The sequence below is a fragment of the Hylobates moloch genome, unplaced genomic scaffold (genome assembly GCF_009828535.3).
Source record: "Hylobates moloch isolate HMO894 unplaced genomic scaffold, HMol_V3 SCAFFOLD_23, whole genome shotgun sequence".
NCBI lineage: Eukaryota > Metazoa > Chordata > Mammalia > Primates > Hylobatidae > Hylobates > Hylobates moloch.
Window position 1 is genome coordinate 22,571,136 of NW_026652298.1, and position 17,853 is coordinate 22,588,988.

At 37.3% G+C, this 17,853-nt stretch overlaps 2 protein-coding genes and 1 non-coding gene across 6 annotated transcripts in view; 1 reads left to right on the forward strand and 2 right to left on the reverse strand.

Annotated features, from left to right (window-relative positions):
- Positions 1–9,890, forward strand: part of HEXB (hexosaminidase subunit beta) — a 29,437-nt gene extending 19,547 nt beyond the window's left edge. The window contains exons 7-15 of one of the 3 annotated variants that reach the window (XR_009211826.1): positions 1,988–2,117; positions 3,994–4,174; positions 5,072–5,158; positions 6,756–6,828; positions 7,266–7,440; positions 8,926–9,016; positions 9,141–9,245; positions 9,601–9,719; positions 9,803–9,890. Coding sequence is in view for 2 of the 3 variants with exons in the window: in XM_032145151.2 (XP_032001042.1) it covers positions 1,988–2,117; positions 3,994–4,174; positions 5,072–5,158; positions 6,756–6,828; positions 7,266–7,440; positions 8,926–9,016; positions 9,141–9,245; positions 9,601–9,658 (900 nt within the window). In the remaining variant the exon portion in view is untranslated. Of the gene's footprint in view, positions 1–1,987; positions 2,118–3,993; positions 4,175–5,071; positions 5,159–6,755; positions 6,829–7,265; positions 7,441–8,925; positions 9,017–9,140; positions 9,246–9,600; positions 9,767–9,802 lie in introns of those variants that run through there. The other 2 variants (XM_032145152.2, XM_032145151.2) reach the window with 2 other exon arrangements.
- Positions 9,891–10,142: 252 nt separating this feature from the next.
- GFM2 (GTP dependent ribosome recycling factor mitochondrial 2) overlaps positions 10,143–17,853 on the reverse strand; it is a 45,672-nt gene continuing 37,961 nt past the window's right edge. For both annotated transcript variants that reach the window (XM_058434105.1, XM_032145142.2), the window contains 4 exons: positions 14,410–14,589; positions 14,109–14,224; positions 10,864–11,046; positions 10,143–10,274 (listed from right to left, as the gene is read on the reverse strand). In XM_058434105.1, the coding sequence (XP_058290088.1) occupies positions 10,146–10,274; positions 10,864–11,046; positions 14,109–14,224; positions 14,410–14,589 (608 nt within the window). In that variant the 3' untranslated portion in view covers positions 10,143–10,145. The remainder of the gene's footprint in view (positions 10,275–10,863; positions 11,047–14,108; positions 14,225–14,409; positions 14,590–17,853) is intronic.
- Positions 13,578–13,683, reverse strand: LOC116462795 (U6 spliceosomal RNA). The gene has a single exon (XR_004246453.1). It is a non-coding gene; the product is annotated as a U6 spliceosomal RNA (small nuclear RNA).

The following is a 17,853-nucleotide window of genomic DNA, read 5'->3' on the forward strand; positions in this document are numbered from 1 at the left end:
TGTACTCTGTCTACAAAAATGTTGGGTGTAGTTTCATTATAAGTTTGTAGCTTAAATGTTTGTTCTTATGGATAGAATCAAAGTGTAAAAATCAGAAGTTTATGGTTTTTAATTGTTTTTGGCTGTGACTTAGCATTTTACATCCATAAAACTTTTTTGTTATTGTTATAACGGTTACTGTAATTGTTATTGTGAATATAAACAATCTCTGGAGAAGTATACATTGAAATTTAACAAGGTAGAAGCCCTGAATAATTCTCAAATTACATATGGTTAAGATATTTATCAAGTTGTCCAACAGTGTATTTGTTTTAAACATAATTGTTTGGAAATCCATAAATGACTATTTTTCTCTCTGAGAAACTACATGAAGTAGGGAATTTTAGAGGTGAGAGTGTTTTCTTAGAAAATAATCGTAGTCTCAGTTAACAGTGTTCAAATTGACTGTATCATGGACCAGTGGAGCTGGGAGGGACCCTCAGTGTCCCCTAGTTTAATACCCCTGTAATACAAAGAAGGTACCTGACATCCAGAGAAATGATGCGCCTTGTGTAAAGTTGTGGTTAGGACGGGACAAAGCCAGGACTCTAAATTCTGTCCTCCGGCCATAATTCCAAAACTTTCTCCAGTGTTAGCTATGTAGGCTAAAATGTGCTAACAGCACTTGTGTTTTTGTTTTGTTTTGTTTTACTTTTTATTATGGCAAATTTCAGACATATACAGATACAGAATAGTTTAATGAACTCCCATGTTCTCATCACACAGGTTCAAACATGAATACATGGTCAACCTTGTATCACTTAAACTCCTGCAGACAAGCCCTGCCCCATCCTGTTGTTTTGAATAAAATCCATCATTGTATCTCACTGTAAAAAGGCCTGTTCTTTAAGAAAAAATAACCATAATACATGATTGCAGCTAAAAAATTAACAGTAATCTAGAGAGCCAATCAATATTCACATTTCTCCAAGTGTCTTTTCCTCTTAGTTAAAAAATTATTTTTAAAAATTTGCAGTGGGATGCAAATAAGCTCCATAATTGTGGTGAGTTAATATGTCTAATAATTCTCTTTTGATCTACAGGTCCCCGCTTCCCACCTTTTTCTCCTGTAATTGTTGTTGAAGAAACTGAGTCATGTGTCCTACAGTGTCCCACAGTCTGGGTTTTGCTGATTGCACCCCATAGTGTCAATTAACATGTCCCTGTATTTACTATAAACTGGTAGTTAAATCTAGTCTTGATAGAAATTTGATTTGCAGTGCTGGGAGACAAGACTGCTTTTCCGCAATTGAGCACTTATAGGCCATAATTTGAGAAATGTGCTAAGGAACAGCTCACAACTTTAGTTACAAACAATATTGAGTTCTAATTTTTCAAGTGACCTATAAAGGGACTGAGGTAATCATTAAAAAAAACCAAGTCACTTATTATAGAGTCTATATGGGAATTTTTCAAGCTGATAGTAATTCAAGCTGATAGTCCTTTGAAGGACAACAGCTATGCTTTGTAATAAGGTGTACATTTTGACTCTAAAATTGACAAAAGCAGTGTTTTCAGAAGTTTCACTTTGGAGACATTTGTTTTGTTGTATGCTTACATGGAAGTTGAAACAGCATGATAGCAGACACTCTTGAAACAGGAGGCACTGATGGAGACAGATATTTCTACCAGTAAATCTGGGGTTAGCCCAAAGTATGCTGAGAATTTATTGCTAAAATATGGTAAACAAATGATTTGACAAAAGCCCCAAAATGGCTATCATCCTTTGAGTATGTGCGACTTAGCAGAAATTTTCTTTCTGAAATTTTCTACTCAAACTATGGTGCTATGTTATTTTTAAATGAGTCATCTAATATCACATGAAACTAATACATTGTCATAGTGAAAAAATTATCTGTCAAATATCAAATGCAAGCACAATTGTTAACAATTTCCAGGATCAAATCTACGTTGTACATTTTAACTTGAATAAATATGGCTTTTACAGGGAAGCTATTCTTTGTCTCATGTTTATACACCAAATGATGTCCGTATGGTGATTGAATATGCCAGATTACGAGGAATTCGAGTCCTGCCAGAATTTGATACCCCTGGGCATACACTATCTTGGGGAAAAGGTAAGGAGTTGTATTTTATTTCATTTTATCTTACTTTTTATTTTTTGAGATGGAGTCTTGCTCTGTCACTCAGGCTGGAGTGCAGTGGTACAATCTTGGCTCACAGCAACCTCCACCTCCCAGGATCAAGCGATTCTCCTGCCTCAGCCTCCCAAGTAGCTGAGACTACAGGCGTGCGCCACCATGCCCAGCCAATTTTTGTTTTTGTTTTGTTTTGTTTTTTGAGATGGAGTCTCACTCTGTTGCCCAGGCTGGAGTGCAGTGGCATGATTTTGGCTGGCTGCAAGCTCCGCCTCCCAGGTTCACACCATTCTCCTGACTCAGCCTCCCGAGTAGCTGGGACTACAGGCGCCCGCCACCACACCCGGCTAAATTGTTTTGTATTTGTAGTAGAGACGGGGTTTCACCGTGTTAGCCAGGATGGTCTTGATCTCCTGACCTCATGATCGGCCCGCCTTGGCCTCCCAAAGTGTTGGGATTATAGGTGTGAGCCACTGCACCTGGCCAGGAGTTGTATTTTATAAGTTGCAAAAGTGAATATTTGAGGTATTGCATTTCTTATTTTATGACCTAGTGTTTGCTCATTTTGTTCTTAATTGTGATTGGCCTATCAGTAACACTATTGACAGATACAATTCAATAACTACTCTGTGTCTATTGTGAGCAAGTCATTGTGATTAGGTACTGCCTAAAGTATAAAAAAGGGAATAAAAGAAAATAGTGATTACAAAAAGTAGAACATGATAAGTGAATTCAATAAATGGTTTCATAGATGAGGTAACACTTAAAATGCTTTTGAGTGATCACAGAATATATTCATGTTTCTGGTAGAGGAAATGGCATAAGGAAATGTGTGCAAAAAGTGTAAGATATGCTTGACAAGTATGTAGCTAGAGTAGAGTGTAGCAGAGTAGGAGGCCTTATAGGGTGGTGATTAAGAACTTTGGCTTTGGAGCCAGACAGCTTGGGTTTGAATCTTCCTTCTCCCATTATAAACTAGGTGACCTTGGGCAAGTTACAATATCTCATCTTCAGTTTCTCCATCTCTAAAATGAGAATTAGTAGTAGCTATCATGTAATTTTTTTGAGAATTAAATAATGTAAAGCACATAGCACAGTACCAAGCATTTATAATTGCTCAATATTATTAGAGTAGACATGGGGAATAGTGAGAGGTAAATCTGGAAAAGTACATTAGCGGGCCTTTGGTGAGGAATGTGAACTTCATTAGGACACACTGGAAACCAGTGAAAATTTCTCAGCAGAGGAGTAACATGATGGGAACCACACTTTGGGAAAACCTTTGGGAAAGTGACAGATTGGAGTTCTGGACTGGGGGGTGATAGTGGGAATGTAAAATAATGGACAGAACTGAGAGACATTCTGGAAATATCCATAGAATTTGGCAACTGATGGACTCCAGGAGAGAGGAGGTATATACTCTAGGATGATGATGGTACCCTTATTAGAATACGAAAATCAGGAGAAGCTAGAGAAGGGAGCTTAGGGACTACAGATGTTGTTTTTTGTTAGCTTGTATTTGAAGTACAGCTAGGATATCCAGTTGTATCCAGCAGGGAATTTGAAATGAATTGAAGCTCAAGAAAAAGGGTTGAGGCAAGCTGAAGATTTGGGAGTTACTAACATTTGACGTAGATAAAATCTCAGATATAATGGGAAACAGAGGCAAAGAGACAGGATTCAGGAAACAATTCCTTCTTATTTGGAAGAAATTACTAGCTCTTAGTAAACATGTTCATCTTTTGTGTATAAAATCTTGTAGCTTCAATAAAATGACGTAGTAAAATCATGTGGAAAACCAGATCTTTATAATGAGGACACTTCTTTTAAAAAGAATCTTAATATTTTCTTCTAGGTCAGAAAGACCTCCTGACTCCGTGTTACAGTAGACAAACCAAGTCGGACTCTTTTGGACCTATAAACCCTACTCTGAATACAACATACAGCTTCCTTACTACATTTTTCAAAGAAATTAGTGAGGTGTTTCCAGATCAATTCATTCATTTGGGAGGAGATGAAGTGGAATTTAAATGTTGGTAAGATGATTCCTTAAAACCCCTTTAAAAAAAAAAAAAAAGAGAGAGGCTGCGTGCGGTGGCTCATGCCTATAATCCCAGCACTTTGGGAGGCAGAGGCAGGCAGATCACCTGAGGTCAGGAGTTCAAGACCAGCCTGGCCAACATGGTGAAACCCCATCTCTACTAAAAATACAAAAATTAGCTGGGCGTGGTGGCAGGTACCTGTAATCCCAGCTACTCGGGAGGCTGAGGCAGGAGAATCTCTTGAACCTGAGAGGAAGAGATTGCAGTGAGCTGAGATCATGCCACTGTACTCCAGACTGAGTGACAGAGTGAGACTTCATCTCAAAAAAAAAAAAAAAAAAAAAAAAAAATAGAATAAAAAACCTGTTGCATCGAAGTAGCTGTAGAGGGCTCCACACCATAAGGAAGACTTAAGAGTAACATGCCTGCTTGTAAGGGTTTAAACTGGGCAACATGACTCCTGAGATGGTAGATTTTTGTAGAATGTACATTTTGGTATGGCAAAGTAAAGCTTGAGGAAAAACAAGATGCAGAAGAAAATGGAGATTCAAAAAAAGACTACTGTGAAATGGGAACACCTTTAGTGAAAGAGGGCAATCAATGATTAGGAAAGATTTTTCAAATAAAAATTCTCTCTGCAAATAGCTTTAGATGGAGGAGAAAGGTGGTAAGGTAAAGAAAGCCATTTTTACAGGAAATCAGCTTCTTGAAAAAATAGTTTGCAATGGATAATTAAGATAACTTGTAATTAAGTTTTTAGGCTTCTTTTTACTACCTACAAACTTTAATAGTTTTAAGTCTGCACAACTGATGTTAGGCATATATACTGCTCTAAATAATAAACTGAGCATATCAAACTTCTAATGAAATTTTAATCACTTTTTGCTTTAGGGAATCAAATCCAAAAATTCAAGATTTCATGAGGCATAAAGGCTTTGGCACAGATTTTAAAAAACTAGAATCTTTCTACATTCAAAAGTAAGTTGTTTGAAAGCCTATTTCTGTATTAATGCTTTTTGTAAAAGTTTATTTAGTAATGTGCTCTATTTTTACATTGTTGCCTAAGTGTAGATGTGAAAAATCACTAAAGGAAGCAATACCCACTGCTTGCTTTACATCTGTAACATGGTGACTCCAAGTATTTTCCAATCGCTGTTGAAATATAGGAAGGCAGTCATCTGTTCTAAAAACTCAGCTTGGGCTGGGCATGGTGGCTCACGCCTGTAATCCCAGCACTTTGGGAGGCCGAGGCAGGTGGATCACCGGAGGCCAGGAGTTCGAGACCAGACTGGCCAACATGGTGAAACCCCATCTCTACTAAAAATACAAAAATTAGCCAGGCGTGGTGGCAGGTGCCTGTAATCCCAGCTACTCGGGAGGCTGAGGGAGAATCTCCTGGGAGGTGGAGGTTACAGTGAGCCAAGATTGCACCACTGCACTCCAGCCTGGGCAACAGAGTGAGACTGTCTCAATCAGTCAATCCATCAATCAATAAATAAAACTCAGCTTGAAGCCCTGGCTACCCTGTGAAGTCTTCACTACCATCCAGCCCCTGGAATTCATTCCATTTTGTCAATTCCAGGAGCATTTATTTTACTATATACCTGTGCTACCCAATACAGTAGCCATAGCCACAGGTGCCTGTCCATATGTAAATTAATTAAAATTAATGAAAGTTAAAAATCCAGCTACTCAGTTGCATTAGCCATATGTCAAGTGTTCAGTAGCCAGCTGAGGCTAGTGACTGCCATACTGAAAAGTGCATATATATATACACATTTCCATCCCAGGAAGTTCTACTAGACCGTGCTGCTCTAGAGGGATTGGCAAGCTTTTTCTGTAAAGGGTCAGAGAGTAAAGATTTTAGGCTTCATGGACCACGTACAATTGCCCATGGGCCACATACAATTTTTTTTTAACTTAAAAAAAAAAAACCTCAAATTTTAAAACTTAAAAAAAAAATAATGCTTTACAAATATAAAAACCATTCTTAGCCCATGAGACATACAAAAACAGCCTGCAAGCTGTAGTTGCCATCCCTTATGCTGTACCATTTATTTGGCAAGCCAAGGTTCCAGCCTTTGCCTATTCAGCTTTTTGCGTGATGCATTTAAATTTTATTTATCTGCAGAGCACCTGGCAGTGTAAATATCTGTAAATATTTGTGGACTGATTGTCAGCAACTGCTACATGTTAATTTATGTGATAGACTAGATCATGGTCGCTACTATTTTAGGACAGCCATAAAATTATAAGAGATTGCTGTTTGTACAATTTCCTGAGTTGCCTACCAACTCAATTTGAGGCCACTTCTTCCTATCTTAGGGGCATGTTTAACTCATTCATTGAGCAAATGATTATTAAACCCCCATACTATGTTAGGTTCTGTATCAAGTGCTAAAAAGGAGGAACTACTTGTGACACTTCCCAACTTGAGCTGCTTCTGCTATAAAGCTGTACTATACTAAAAGGCACCTCTCAAAACACAAGAAATCCTTGGCAGAAAATGTACATGTTTTAAATATATTGTTAAGCTTGTGATCTAAAATAACTATAATTTTTTTTGTAATACTAGGGTTTTGGATATTATTGCAACCATAAACAAGGGATCCATTGTCTGGCAGGAGGTTTTTGATGATAAAGCGAAGGTGAGCATTGTGAAGACTGCATCTGATCAATATAAGAGACTTAATTATTTTTCTTGGGGCAACTGGGAATTTGCAAGTCTAACTACTAGTATTAGCTTTCCAGTGTGGTTAGTGACCACTTTGGACCTCATAGTTCCAAGGTAAGTTTGGTAGAAATGAGACTAAAATGCAAGTCTCAGCCTTAGTTAACTGAACCTATGTGGTATCCATATATAAGCAAAAGTTAAATATCCCAACCTAAGGTTGATGAAACTTTTCATTTTAAGTCCCTAAAATGAGTATCACATGGCACTAACTCTGAAGGGGAAAAAGAAAATGCAGATTTTTCTTTTTAAGGATCTTAGAAAATTATGTTCCTAGTAATAATGCCTTAAACTTTCAATTTCATCTACTGTTCTAGGCCTAATAATATGTATTGCAATTTGTAACGTTAATAGCTTGCGCCAGGCACAATAGTTGAAGTATGGAAAGACAGCGCGTATCCTGAGGAACTCAGTAGAGTCACAGCATCTGGCTTCCCTGTAATCCTTTCTGCTCCTTGGTACTTAGATTTGATTAGTTATGGACAAGATTGGAGGAAATACTATAAAGTGGAACCTCTTGATTTTGGTGGTAAGTGAAGCAGTTGGTCCAAGTGTTGTGGGTTACTGTGAAGCTGATGGTAAGTGAAGCAACCATTGTTACCTTTGTTTGAGTTTTCTTCTGTAACCTCCCACCCCAGAAATCCTTACCTAGATATTACCTACCAACTGTCTTTTATGTTTGATCCTTGATTTTATGTACTTTTTTAAGCTCAGTATCATTTTAAACTCTCAAGAAACCATATAGTTGCCTAAATTCAAGAACTTCAAAAGTATTATAGATCCCCTTAGATTTTATCTCCAGTTTCAATGATGGCTCCTCACTCTCTACATTCTAAAGCTATTTGATTGCATTAACCTTATATGCCCTCTTCTGAACTGCTTCTCCAATGTAAGACGACACCTAAGCAAAGCTATAGTTTTAGTTCAGTAGATTTCAGGCTGTGTTGTCTTAGGATTCTGAAGAGTAGAATCCTTGGTGGATGGGACAGGAAGGGACATCTGAAGGGTGGAGCTTCAGGCTGTCAGATCCCCTTCATAAAAAAATTCTAGTTTGTCCAGTTTTGTACATTAGCCTTTAGTGCAAAATCACTGAAAAAGGATTTTGCTATTGAAAAAAGTTTCAAAACCATAGGTCTATTAAGAATTGATAATTTTATATACAATGCAGTTTATGAGGACCAAAAAGCAATAATTACTGATTTTTAAAAAGCATTAAGTGGCTGGGCACGGTGGCTCATGCCTGTAATCCCAGCACTTTGGGAGGCCGAGGCAGGTGGATCACGAGGTCAGGAGTTCAAGACAAGCCTGGCCAAGATGGTGAAATTGTCTCTACTAAAAATACAAAAATTAGCTGGACGTGATGGTGGGTACCTGTAATCCCAGCTATTTGGGAGGCTGAGGCAGAGACTTGCTTGAACCCAGGAGGTGGAGGTTGCAGTGTGCCAAGATCGTGCCACCGCACTCCAGCCTGGGTAACCAAGCAAGACTCCATCTCCAAAAAAAAAAATAAATAAATAAATAAATAAATAAAAATTAAAAACACACATTAAGTATTCAATTTCTGTTTTAAATGGCAAGAGGTAGAAATTAAAGGCAGGCATGGTGGTCACAGTCCACTAAAAAACTAGTATTCCAAGTTATATTCTTTGGCACACTACTAAATAGGCAACTAGGGATTTGAAAAATGGTTTCTGGTGTCCAGATAAGTTTGCATAAAACCAAAATAAAACTGTTTAATACTGGCCCACTACATTAATCTATGGTGCTAACCCGTGCTGTGAACCGTGGGTCAGGGCTGGGGATAAAGTTTGCAACCATTTTTTTGGGGGGTGGGGGAAGAGGAGGGGCCATCTTTTTTGTGCCACAACCATTAGCATCTCCCAAGGTCCTGCTAACCACAGGCGAGAAATGTTGCCCTAGGATAAAGACAGAAGAAACAAATCTTGATAAAATTAATATTGCCTCTGTGTACAAGCTTTGAACTTCTGAACTTAATTCAATGATTTTAATTTAGGTACTCAGGAACAGAAACAACTTTTCATTGGTGGAGAAGCTTGTCTATGGGGAGAATATGTGGATGCAACTAACCTCACTCCAAGATTATGGTATGGGATTTACATGATAACATTTAAGAATTAAGGTGCCTTAGCTTTCCTTCTCCGTCTAAACACAAAAGTACTAAACATAAATTTAAACTGCGTGGTGGGGGATGTGTGATTTAAATTTTAGGCCTCGGGCAAGTGCTGTTGGCGAGAGACTCTGGAGTTCCAAAGATGTCAGAGATATGGATGACGCCTATGACAGACTGACAAGGCACCGTTGCAGGATGGTCAAGTAAGAAATACTTATTTCTCAAGCTGGGATACTATTAAGTCCAGCGTGATTTTTAACCTTCTTATTCAGTGTTAGTTTCTTTTGCTATAAATAGAAATGTATGTTACCTAACAAATAGTAATTAGAAGAAACCAGGAATAATTTTTTTGTAAGTAATAATACCTGTAAAGAAGATATATTCAGACTTGACTGTTTTATAGATACAAAAAATTTTGGTGTAACTTAGAACTCCATCTTGAGTTGCTTTAATTTTCTTCCCTTATTTTCAGTAATGCTGTGATTCAGTGATTCTAATTTCAGTTTCTAAGATGACATGAATATCAATCTAAAATATCTTTATTCATGTTATCTACAGACGTGGAATAGCTGCACAACCTCTTTATGCTGGATATTGTAACCACGAGAACATGTAAAAAATGGAGGGGAAAAAGGCCACAGCAATCTGTACTACAATCAACTTTATTTTGAAATCATGTAAAATAAGATATTAGACTTTTTTGAATAAAATATTTGTATTGATTGATTGACCCTTTGACCCTCTATCTTATTACATATAGAGGCCTGGCATCTTTCTTGTGAGACAAGCTTAAAGACACAAAAGAAACACAACTTCGTGATACCACTCTTCTGAAGGCTACTTATAGTAATAACTTCATAGATGAACAGCATGATTCAGGTACAGTGGCTTTAAACATCAAAGCACATTTCTCATTATATAAATTAAAATGGGTGGCTCCAGTGCCACTATCAAAGCTTGTTATATCTTTTATCTAGTAGTTATATCTTTTATCTAGTTCTCTGAATGTACTGAAACAGTACTTTATTTGTGCAATAAAAATTGTTCTTACTGAAAATTAAGTAGCTAGGTGCTCCTGAATTTCTCTCCAAAAACTAAAACATTTAGGTCAAACCACTTCTCCGGTTGAGCAGTGTATTCTGATCTTGAGGATTCATGGCTTGGTAAGTAGATAGTTCTAAGGCAAAAGTAGCTGAGCCTGATGTTAGCGTTCGAAGCACAGTTGAATAACCCTAATCAAAATAATTTAAGTCATTTATATTATCAGATTTAAGCCTCAAGTTTCTCTTCCTGCTGATTATCTTTTAACTATTAGGGAAAAGTGATGTTGCCACTTTTGTGGCTTAGCCATATCACTTCCTTCAAACAGATCATTTTTTTCAGGGTAAGTTGGATATAAAAATATTGAGGACAGAAAGCAGAGTAGTGCCAGTGTGCTGCAGATGTATTTGTTAGATGGCTCTGCCCTTACTACTACTCTGCTGGCAACCCAGGTGCCTGTCCTGGAGCAGAAGAGGCTGACAGAAGAATGATAACTTGCTTTAAAACTGACAATGGTGGAAATAAGATAAATGCTTGGCAGGGAAAAAAATGGTCATATAGGCTGGTACCACATTTTGGGACTGTAAATACCCTCTTGTAGTGCTATAATCCCTGGATTTCACCAACAAAGTCCTAACCATTCCTCCTGGTTGAAACTTTACATGTATTCTCTAAATCAAAGCCTCAATGTTTCTTTCAGGTTATTGATTGTCTATTCATTGGCATATTATATCCCCTGAATTAAGAAGAATATGTACTTTTCAGTTACAAAGTACCTACCATAATTTCTGCTAAGGGAACAAATCCAATAACAACTTTGCTGTCCTGGCGAGTCTGAATTTCTTGAATGTTTCCTCTTCTTTGTGCCAGATCTGCCAGGACAGGGCTGAGATAATCTCTAGCTACTGTAACCTCAAGATTCATCAGAGGCTCCAAAACTTGCTTATCAGCTTTCTTCAGAGCCTAAAGAAATTAAAGAATGTTAACTTATCTTTCATAAATAAAAACTTACAATAAATACAGCCTAGAGCTCATGCAAAAAGACATAAGCTTGCTTTAACTCTCTCTTTAAAGGAACATTTTATAAGACGTCAACAACTGTAATATTTGCTTGTATAATAAGCATGATAACAGAATTTATAGATCTTTTGTGTGGTATGATGCAAGGGGGTGTTTAGTAAAGTCTGATTATAAAAAATGCCTGTGAACATGTGGTCAGACTCATAGAAAGTCCTCCCCTTTCAAAGATTCATTCGTTCATATTTAAACCTCATGTATCTGTTCCTGATGTCTATAATTACAGTCCATGCCATGCCACATGCCAAAGACAGCAATAAAGGGGAGAGCTTAAAAAAAAAAAAGGAAAAATTTAGTGCAATAAGGTAGTAGAAACATTATGTAAAATCTTTTCTTAGTTAGAATCTTAGATTTCAAAGGCCAAGAAGAACACGCACATATAGAAGAACACGCACATATAAAGAATGTGGAAACTGAAAATGTCTTTCAGAATAAAATAATGGAATTGAAAAGGATGTAAAAATTCAGAGAAAAAAAATGCTACAACAAAGAAAAAGATTGAATTCTGCATATCTAACTAGGGCATACCATGCTCACGGAACTGTTCTTAGTCCTCTTTTCACAATCTTTTCCTGGCACTATTACCTATCTGGAGAGCTTCAAAAACGCCTTCAACATGGCTTCCTCAAAAACTTTAAATCCTATGCGGCCCATAGTTTGAGTGCTCCAGTCCTGTACTCCATTGGCCCGCTTTGGGATAGTGTCTGACTATCCGGCAGCTCTCCAACATGTCCCACACTGAGCTCATCATTTTCTTTTCCAAACACTTCTATGCACATCCCTTTTTCTGATGATGACATCATTAGTCTTCAGTTCACCTTTGACTTCCTTTTCCCCAAGTAAGCTGTAAGATTTGTTTTTCCCATTCCTATTGCTGGTATCCTAGGTCAAACTTAGTCCATTTCCTGTCCTCTACTATCTCTTCCCTATTCAAATCCCTTCTGTACTTTGATACTTCTCTCTTCGAAACCTTTAAATTATGCTCCACCATTCTCAGAACAAAGTTCAAACTCTTTAATGTAGTTTTTAAAGTTTTCTCTAGAGTCTGACACCATTTTACTTTTTCAACACACAACTCCCCTGCCTTCATCTGATACTACAGTTAAAAGGACTCTTATCTCTCTCTGAAATGTCCCCCACCATGCTCACGTCCTCCAAAATCATCTCAGCTCAAATATAAATCTTTCCAAGAATCCTCCCCAATTCCCTGCTTCCTACTTTCATGGCATTCGCCCATTTTATCTAATACTTTGGCTACATTTAATTCCCTTACGAAATCACAAGCTCCTTTAGGTAGAGTAAAATATAATCCTATTTGTGTCCTTCTCAGTGCCTGGTGAACTATAAGTACAACACAGATGACTCAATAAATACCTGAAGCACTTACAAGCAGAGAGAAGGAGATTCCCCATTAGAAGAAGCTTAACAAGGATAGCAGTACTTCCATTAGGAGTGTTTTGTTTGAAGTAATGAATTAACACTAATGACTAAATGTAAGCCCCCACAAAGTTAATTCTTGTTCTCTGGCATAATCTTGTTAAAAAGGCAAATGAGCATGGAAATGCAGACTTTATTTTTAGAAGGCATATTACATTTTGAAGGACAGGCCAATATATTGAGGGCTTGGGGTCAATTTAGAAACTGCATTTTTTTCAGATTACCATAGTTTCAATATTAAAACCAATTTCCAGAGAAACTTTAAAAATTACTTGGGGATGGGCATGGTGGCTCACACCTGTAATCCTAGCACTTTGGGTTTGGGAGGCCGAGGTGGGCAGACTGCTTGAGCCCAGGAGTTCAAGACCAGCCTGGGCAACATAGTGAGACCTTGTCTCTTAAAAAAAAAACAAACAAAAAAAACTTACTTTAGGGTGAATTTTCTCAGCAATATAGTCATAACTACTTTGGAGGTAACATTTCTAACATACTCTTAGGTGAACGATATTTAAACTTTTTTCAAAGCTTTGTTTTTAATCAAAAAGCTTTTTAAGAAGTATAAATTTAAACTCATGTCAAAGAGATACTAAGTTTGGCTTTCTTAGGTTAGAGGTTTGGAATACTTAAATTAACTTTGTAATTATGGATTCAAATAAAACTACAGAAAATTGGGTCTCAAATACAGACCAAGTATAAATAATGCAAAAGCAATCACCTAAAAAATCAGGGTAGTTCAATGCTGAGAAGAATGCATGGAATCAGCATACCACACTCCTCAATCTAGTTCTGGTAGGTTAATGAGGCAGGAAGCGGAGGGTCCACGACACTTAAGGACAAACTCCCCAGATAACCACACCAAGACCACATTGCTTGATGCTTTGAGAAGAGAAGGTGCTTAGCCTGAATCTGTTATTCAGGGGGACTTAACTGGTTTCAATGGTCCTTGATTAAAGCAATCTTATAATTTAATGTAAGTAGAGAAATATATGGAACTCTGCATGAATTTGCATGTCATCCTTGGGCAGGGCCATGCTAATCTTCTCTGTATCATTCCAATTTTAGCATATGTGCTGCTGAAGCAAGCACTAAAGCAATCTTATTTGAATAACAATCTCCAAAACTGGAACCAATATTGGATCTTCAATGTTCTTTAGATTACAGTCCATTTTGGGCCAAGCTAACCTCAAATCTGACTTCTACTCAAACCTACCATGCTTGCCTCTAAGGGATGGGGAAAGCAGAAATGTCACTTAAGGAAGCTTGCCTCTTTATTGCCTCTTTATCAGAGTATATTCCAATAGCAATCCATGTTACATAGTAATTTCTAAGATCCTCTTTGAAATAAAAACCTGGTGATTAAGAAATCAGAGATTCTCCATGATAAGAACTCTTGTTGACCACAAGGCTGAGGAGGCAAAGACACAAGATAAGGCTCTGTAAACACAGCTGTCTGCAAGATCAGTGGTACTAAGAGTCACCTTAAAGCCATAAGGATTAGGATAGTTCTATACCTTTTGCACGCATCTTGAGACACAGGCTGAAATCATAGTTGTGGAGGTGCCAGGATGAATTGTCAGGGAATGTAAAGTAATTGCTACATCCTGAATTGGGGATCCAAGCAATGGTCCTAGACAAGGGAAAAAAACTGTATTATACTATGCTAGATGTGAAGTGAGAAGTAACTGAGAAGTGCAAAGGAATAGGGAGAAAACACTAACAAAGTTAGGAAAAAGACTGAAATAATCTGTAATATAAGGAGTGATTAAATGGTTGAGTGTGATACTGATGCTTACTCTTACTTGAGTGCCTTACCTTGGAGGCATGCGCTGTGAATTCCATTTTCGATGGCCTCTTGGGAGACCTTCAAAAGGCTTTCATTGATACTTTCAGCATACTCAATCACTGGCATAACAGATGATGTTTCAATTGGCCTTGCTTCCACTTCTACAGTCACAAGATGCCTTTTGTCTCCTAAAGTTCTATCTAAGGTATCTGTAAACATTGAATATGGCACCTCAGAGATTAATTCTGGAAAGGTATCAAGGTACTATAAACAGCAAAATTATCATCAACAAGCTCAGGGTCTCATACAAGATAAAGTGGGAGAGAATATTAACAATGGCACTAAATACAGTATAAAAATCAGAGTAAAGAGCTCTACCAACAAAGCATCTGCTTCTATGTTGATCAATGTTAAAAACCTGCTCTGTATCACCTATTGTTTTAACATTAAGATATGTTGAGGCACATGTTACGAAGATTATACTTTTAAACTTTTCAAAATGTCTTGTAGGTGACTGAAATCCTTTTAGTTATAAACTTTTAAATTAAAAAAATATATTAAATGATAAAACCTTTAAAAGTATAAAAGGTAAGCTAATGAAAATTAAACGACTTTAAATCCTGACAACCCACAAAATGTTTTATATTGCATATTTTTCCAGCAATACTTTATGCACTTACTGTTTACTATTTCTTTCCCAAAAAACTAGTAAAATGTTTTTGGTAAGATTGAAAACAGTATCTCCTATTTGCTAAAAACCAACAATCTCCAATATTTTACTATGTTACCAATCGCCAATATTTTACTAAAACAAAACTGTGCCATATTTATGTAAGGGGCCATGTAATGCAGTGCCTCATGGCCCAAATTCAAAACTAAGAATTAATTATAGTCTATAATTCTTCATAATTCCTTTTTATGCTCACATTTATACTGTGAAACATTTTCTATTTAAAATTATACAGGCTGGGTATGGTGGCTCACACCTGTAATCCCACGCAGCACTTTGGGAAGCTGAAGTGGGAGGATTACTTGAGGCCAGGAATTTGAGACTAGCCTGGGCAATATAGCAAGACTCTGTCTCTGTAAAAAATAATGAAAATTAGCTGGGTGTGGTAGTGCACACCTGTAATCCTAGCTACTTGGGAGACTGAGGCAGGAGGATTGCTGGAGCCCAGAAGTTCAAGGCTACAGTCAGCTAAGATCTTGCCATTGTATGCCAGCCTGCTCAACAGAGCAAGACATTGTCTCAATATATACATGTTTATATATAAATATACATGTTTATATATAAATGAGTATACATATATTTATGTACAAGCTAAAAATGAGCATTCATGAAACCTAAAACTACTAAAGAAACAGAGTATTACCAATATCTAGATGCCTTCTGAAGCAACCACTATATTATCCTCATTATTTTCTTTAGTGTTATATCACATATGCATGTATTCCTAAGCAATAGTTTACTTCTGCTTCATTTTGAATTTGTTATGCCATATGTATATGGCAACTTTTTTGTTGCACATGTTTGTGAGAGTCGTCTGCACTATCTTCCAACTCCAGCTCTACTCCCCAACATCTAACAGTCAGCACTTGGCATTCCACTATAAGGAAGAACTCTCCCTCTTCTTCCCTATTTACCTATTATTATAAGTATGAACTTAGAAATTATTTTTTCCCAATGGTCTATACTTGGTATTCAAATTAATCCAGATTTGGCCAGCAGAGTCTCTTCAAGCTGGTTCCTGTGTCCTTATATACCCCCTCAGCATCATTTTTTGACCATTTCCTCTCTCGCACATAGCATGATATTCCATTATCCTTTTTTATGTTTTATTTCATTTTTAATTAACAAATAATTGTATATATTTATCAGGTATGTGATGTTTCAATACATGTATACATTGTGGAATGATAAAAATCAGGCAAATTAACATCTATCATGTCAAAAAGCTTATTTCTTTGTTCTAAGAAGATTTAAAATATAAATTATTAACTATAATCACTGTGCTGTGTAACAGATCATGAGAACCTATTTCTCCTGTCCAGTTGGAACTCCGTACCCCACTTCATCAACATCTCTCCTTTCCCCGGCTTTCCAATCCTCGGCCTCTGGTAGCCATCATTCTACTCTTCTACAAGTTCGACTTTTAAAAATTCCACATATGTGAGATCATGCCCATTGCACCTATTTTTGATAGTTTCTTGTTCCTAACACAAGTGGCCCTTGAATAATGTGGGGGCTAGGCATGCATAAATTTTGACTCCCCCGAAACTTAACTACTATAGAATACTGTTAACAGGAAGCCTTACCAACAAATAAACAGTCAATTAACATGTTACATGTATTTTATATTGTATTTTTACAACAAACTAGAAAAAAAAGTTACCAAGAAAATCATGAGAAAATATATTTACTACTTATTAAGTAAAAGTAGAACATCATAAAGGTCTTTATCCTCGTCATCTTTGCACTGAGTAGCCTGAGGAGTAAGAAAAGGAGGGGTTTGGCTTGCTGTCTGAGGGATGGCAGAGGCAGGACTATAATCCATGTATAAGTGGACCTGCATACATACTTTAAACCCATGTTGTTCAAGGGTCAACTGTACTTTCTATCCCCTCTCTTATTTCTTCAAAGATAGTATTTTATATTCTACATCTCATAATTCCAATAACTGAAGCCTTTGCTGGTATGACTACCTATTGTTTCTATTGCCTTTTTGCTCATTGTGCTTTTTCTCTTGGTTTTGTGATTTAAAGATAATTTTATTGTGAGTTAATATTCTTTTATGTGTGGGATTTCTTTTTTCTTTTTTTGAGATGGAGTCTCGCTCTGTTGCCTGGGTTGGAGTGCAATGGCACGAACTCAGCTCACTGCAACTTCACCTCCGGGATTCAGGCAATTCTCCTGCCTCAGCCTCCTGAGTAGCTGGGATTACAGGCACTCGCCACCATGCCCAGCTAGTTTTTGTATTTTTAGTAGAAACGGGGTCACCATATTGGCCAAGCTGGTCTCAAACTCCTGACCTTGTGATCTGCTCACCTCAGGTTCCCAAAGTGCTGGGATTACAGGTGTGAGCCACCACGCCTGGCCATGTGTGGCATTTCTTTGAGGCCTGGTTGATTGATATCTTTGGAGAAGCCCTTTTTTCCAGGTTCCTTGGGATACTACCAAGCCATGAGCACTTTACACTAAAGAACTAAGTTCTTCTTGGTCTCGAGTTTTTCAGGGCACACTGGTTCTATGAACTTAGGCTAAAGACCTGTATCAGAAGCCTATGATTACAAATTCCCAGAAATCTTGTCCCCTTACCATACAGCCAGACAAGCAAGTTTCCTTGCCCTCTGCTTTTGTGGAAAGGACTTTTCCTAGTTAATTCTTTCCATGAGGATACGGCTCTCAAGCACTAGGTTAGAGACAATTACAGATTATTCCAGAATAACTACAGCCTATAGTGCTGACTTATTTT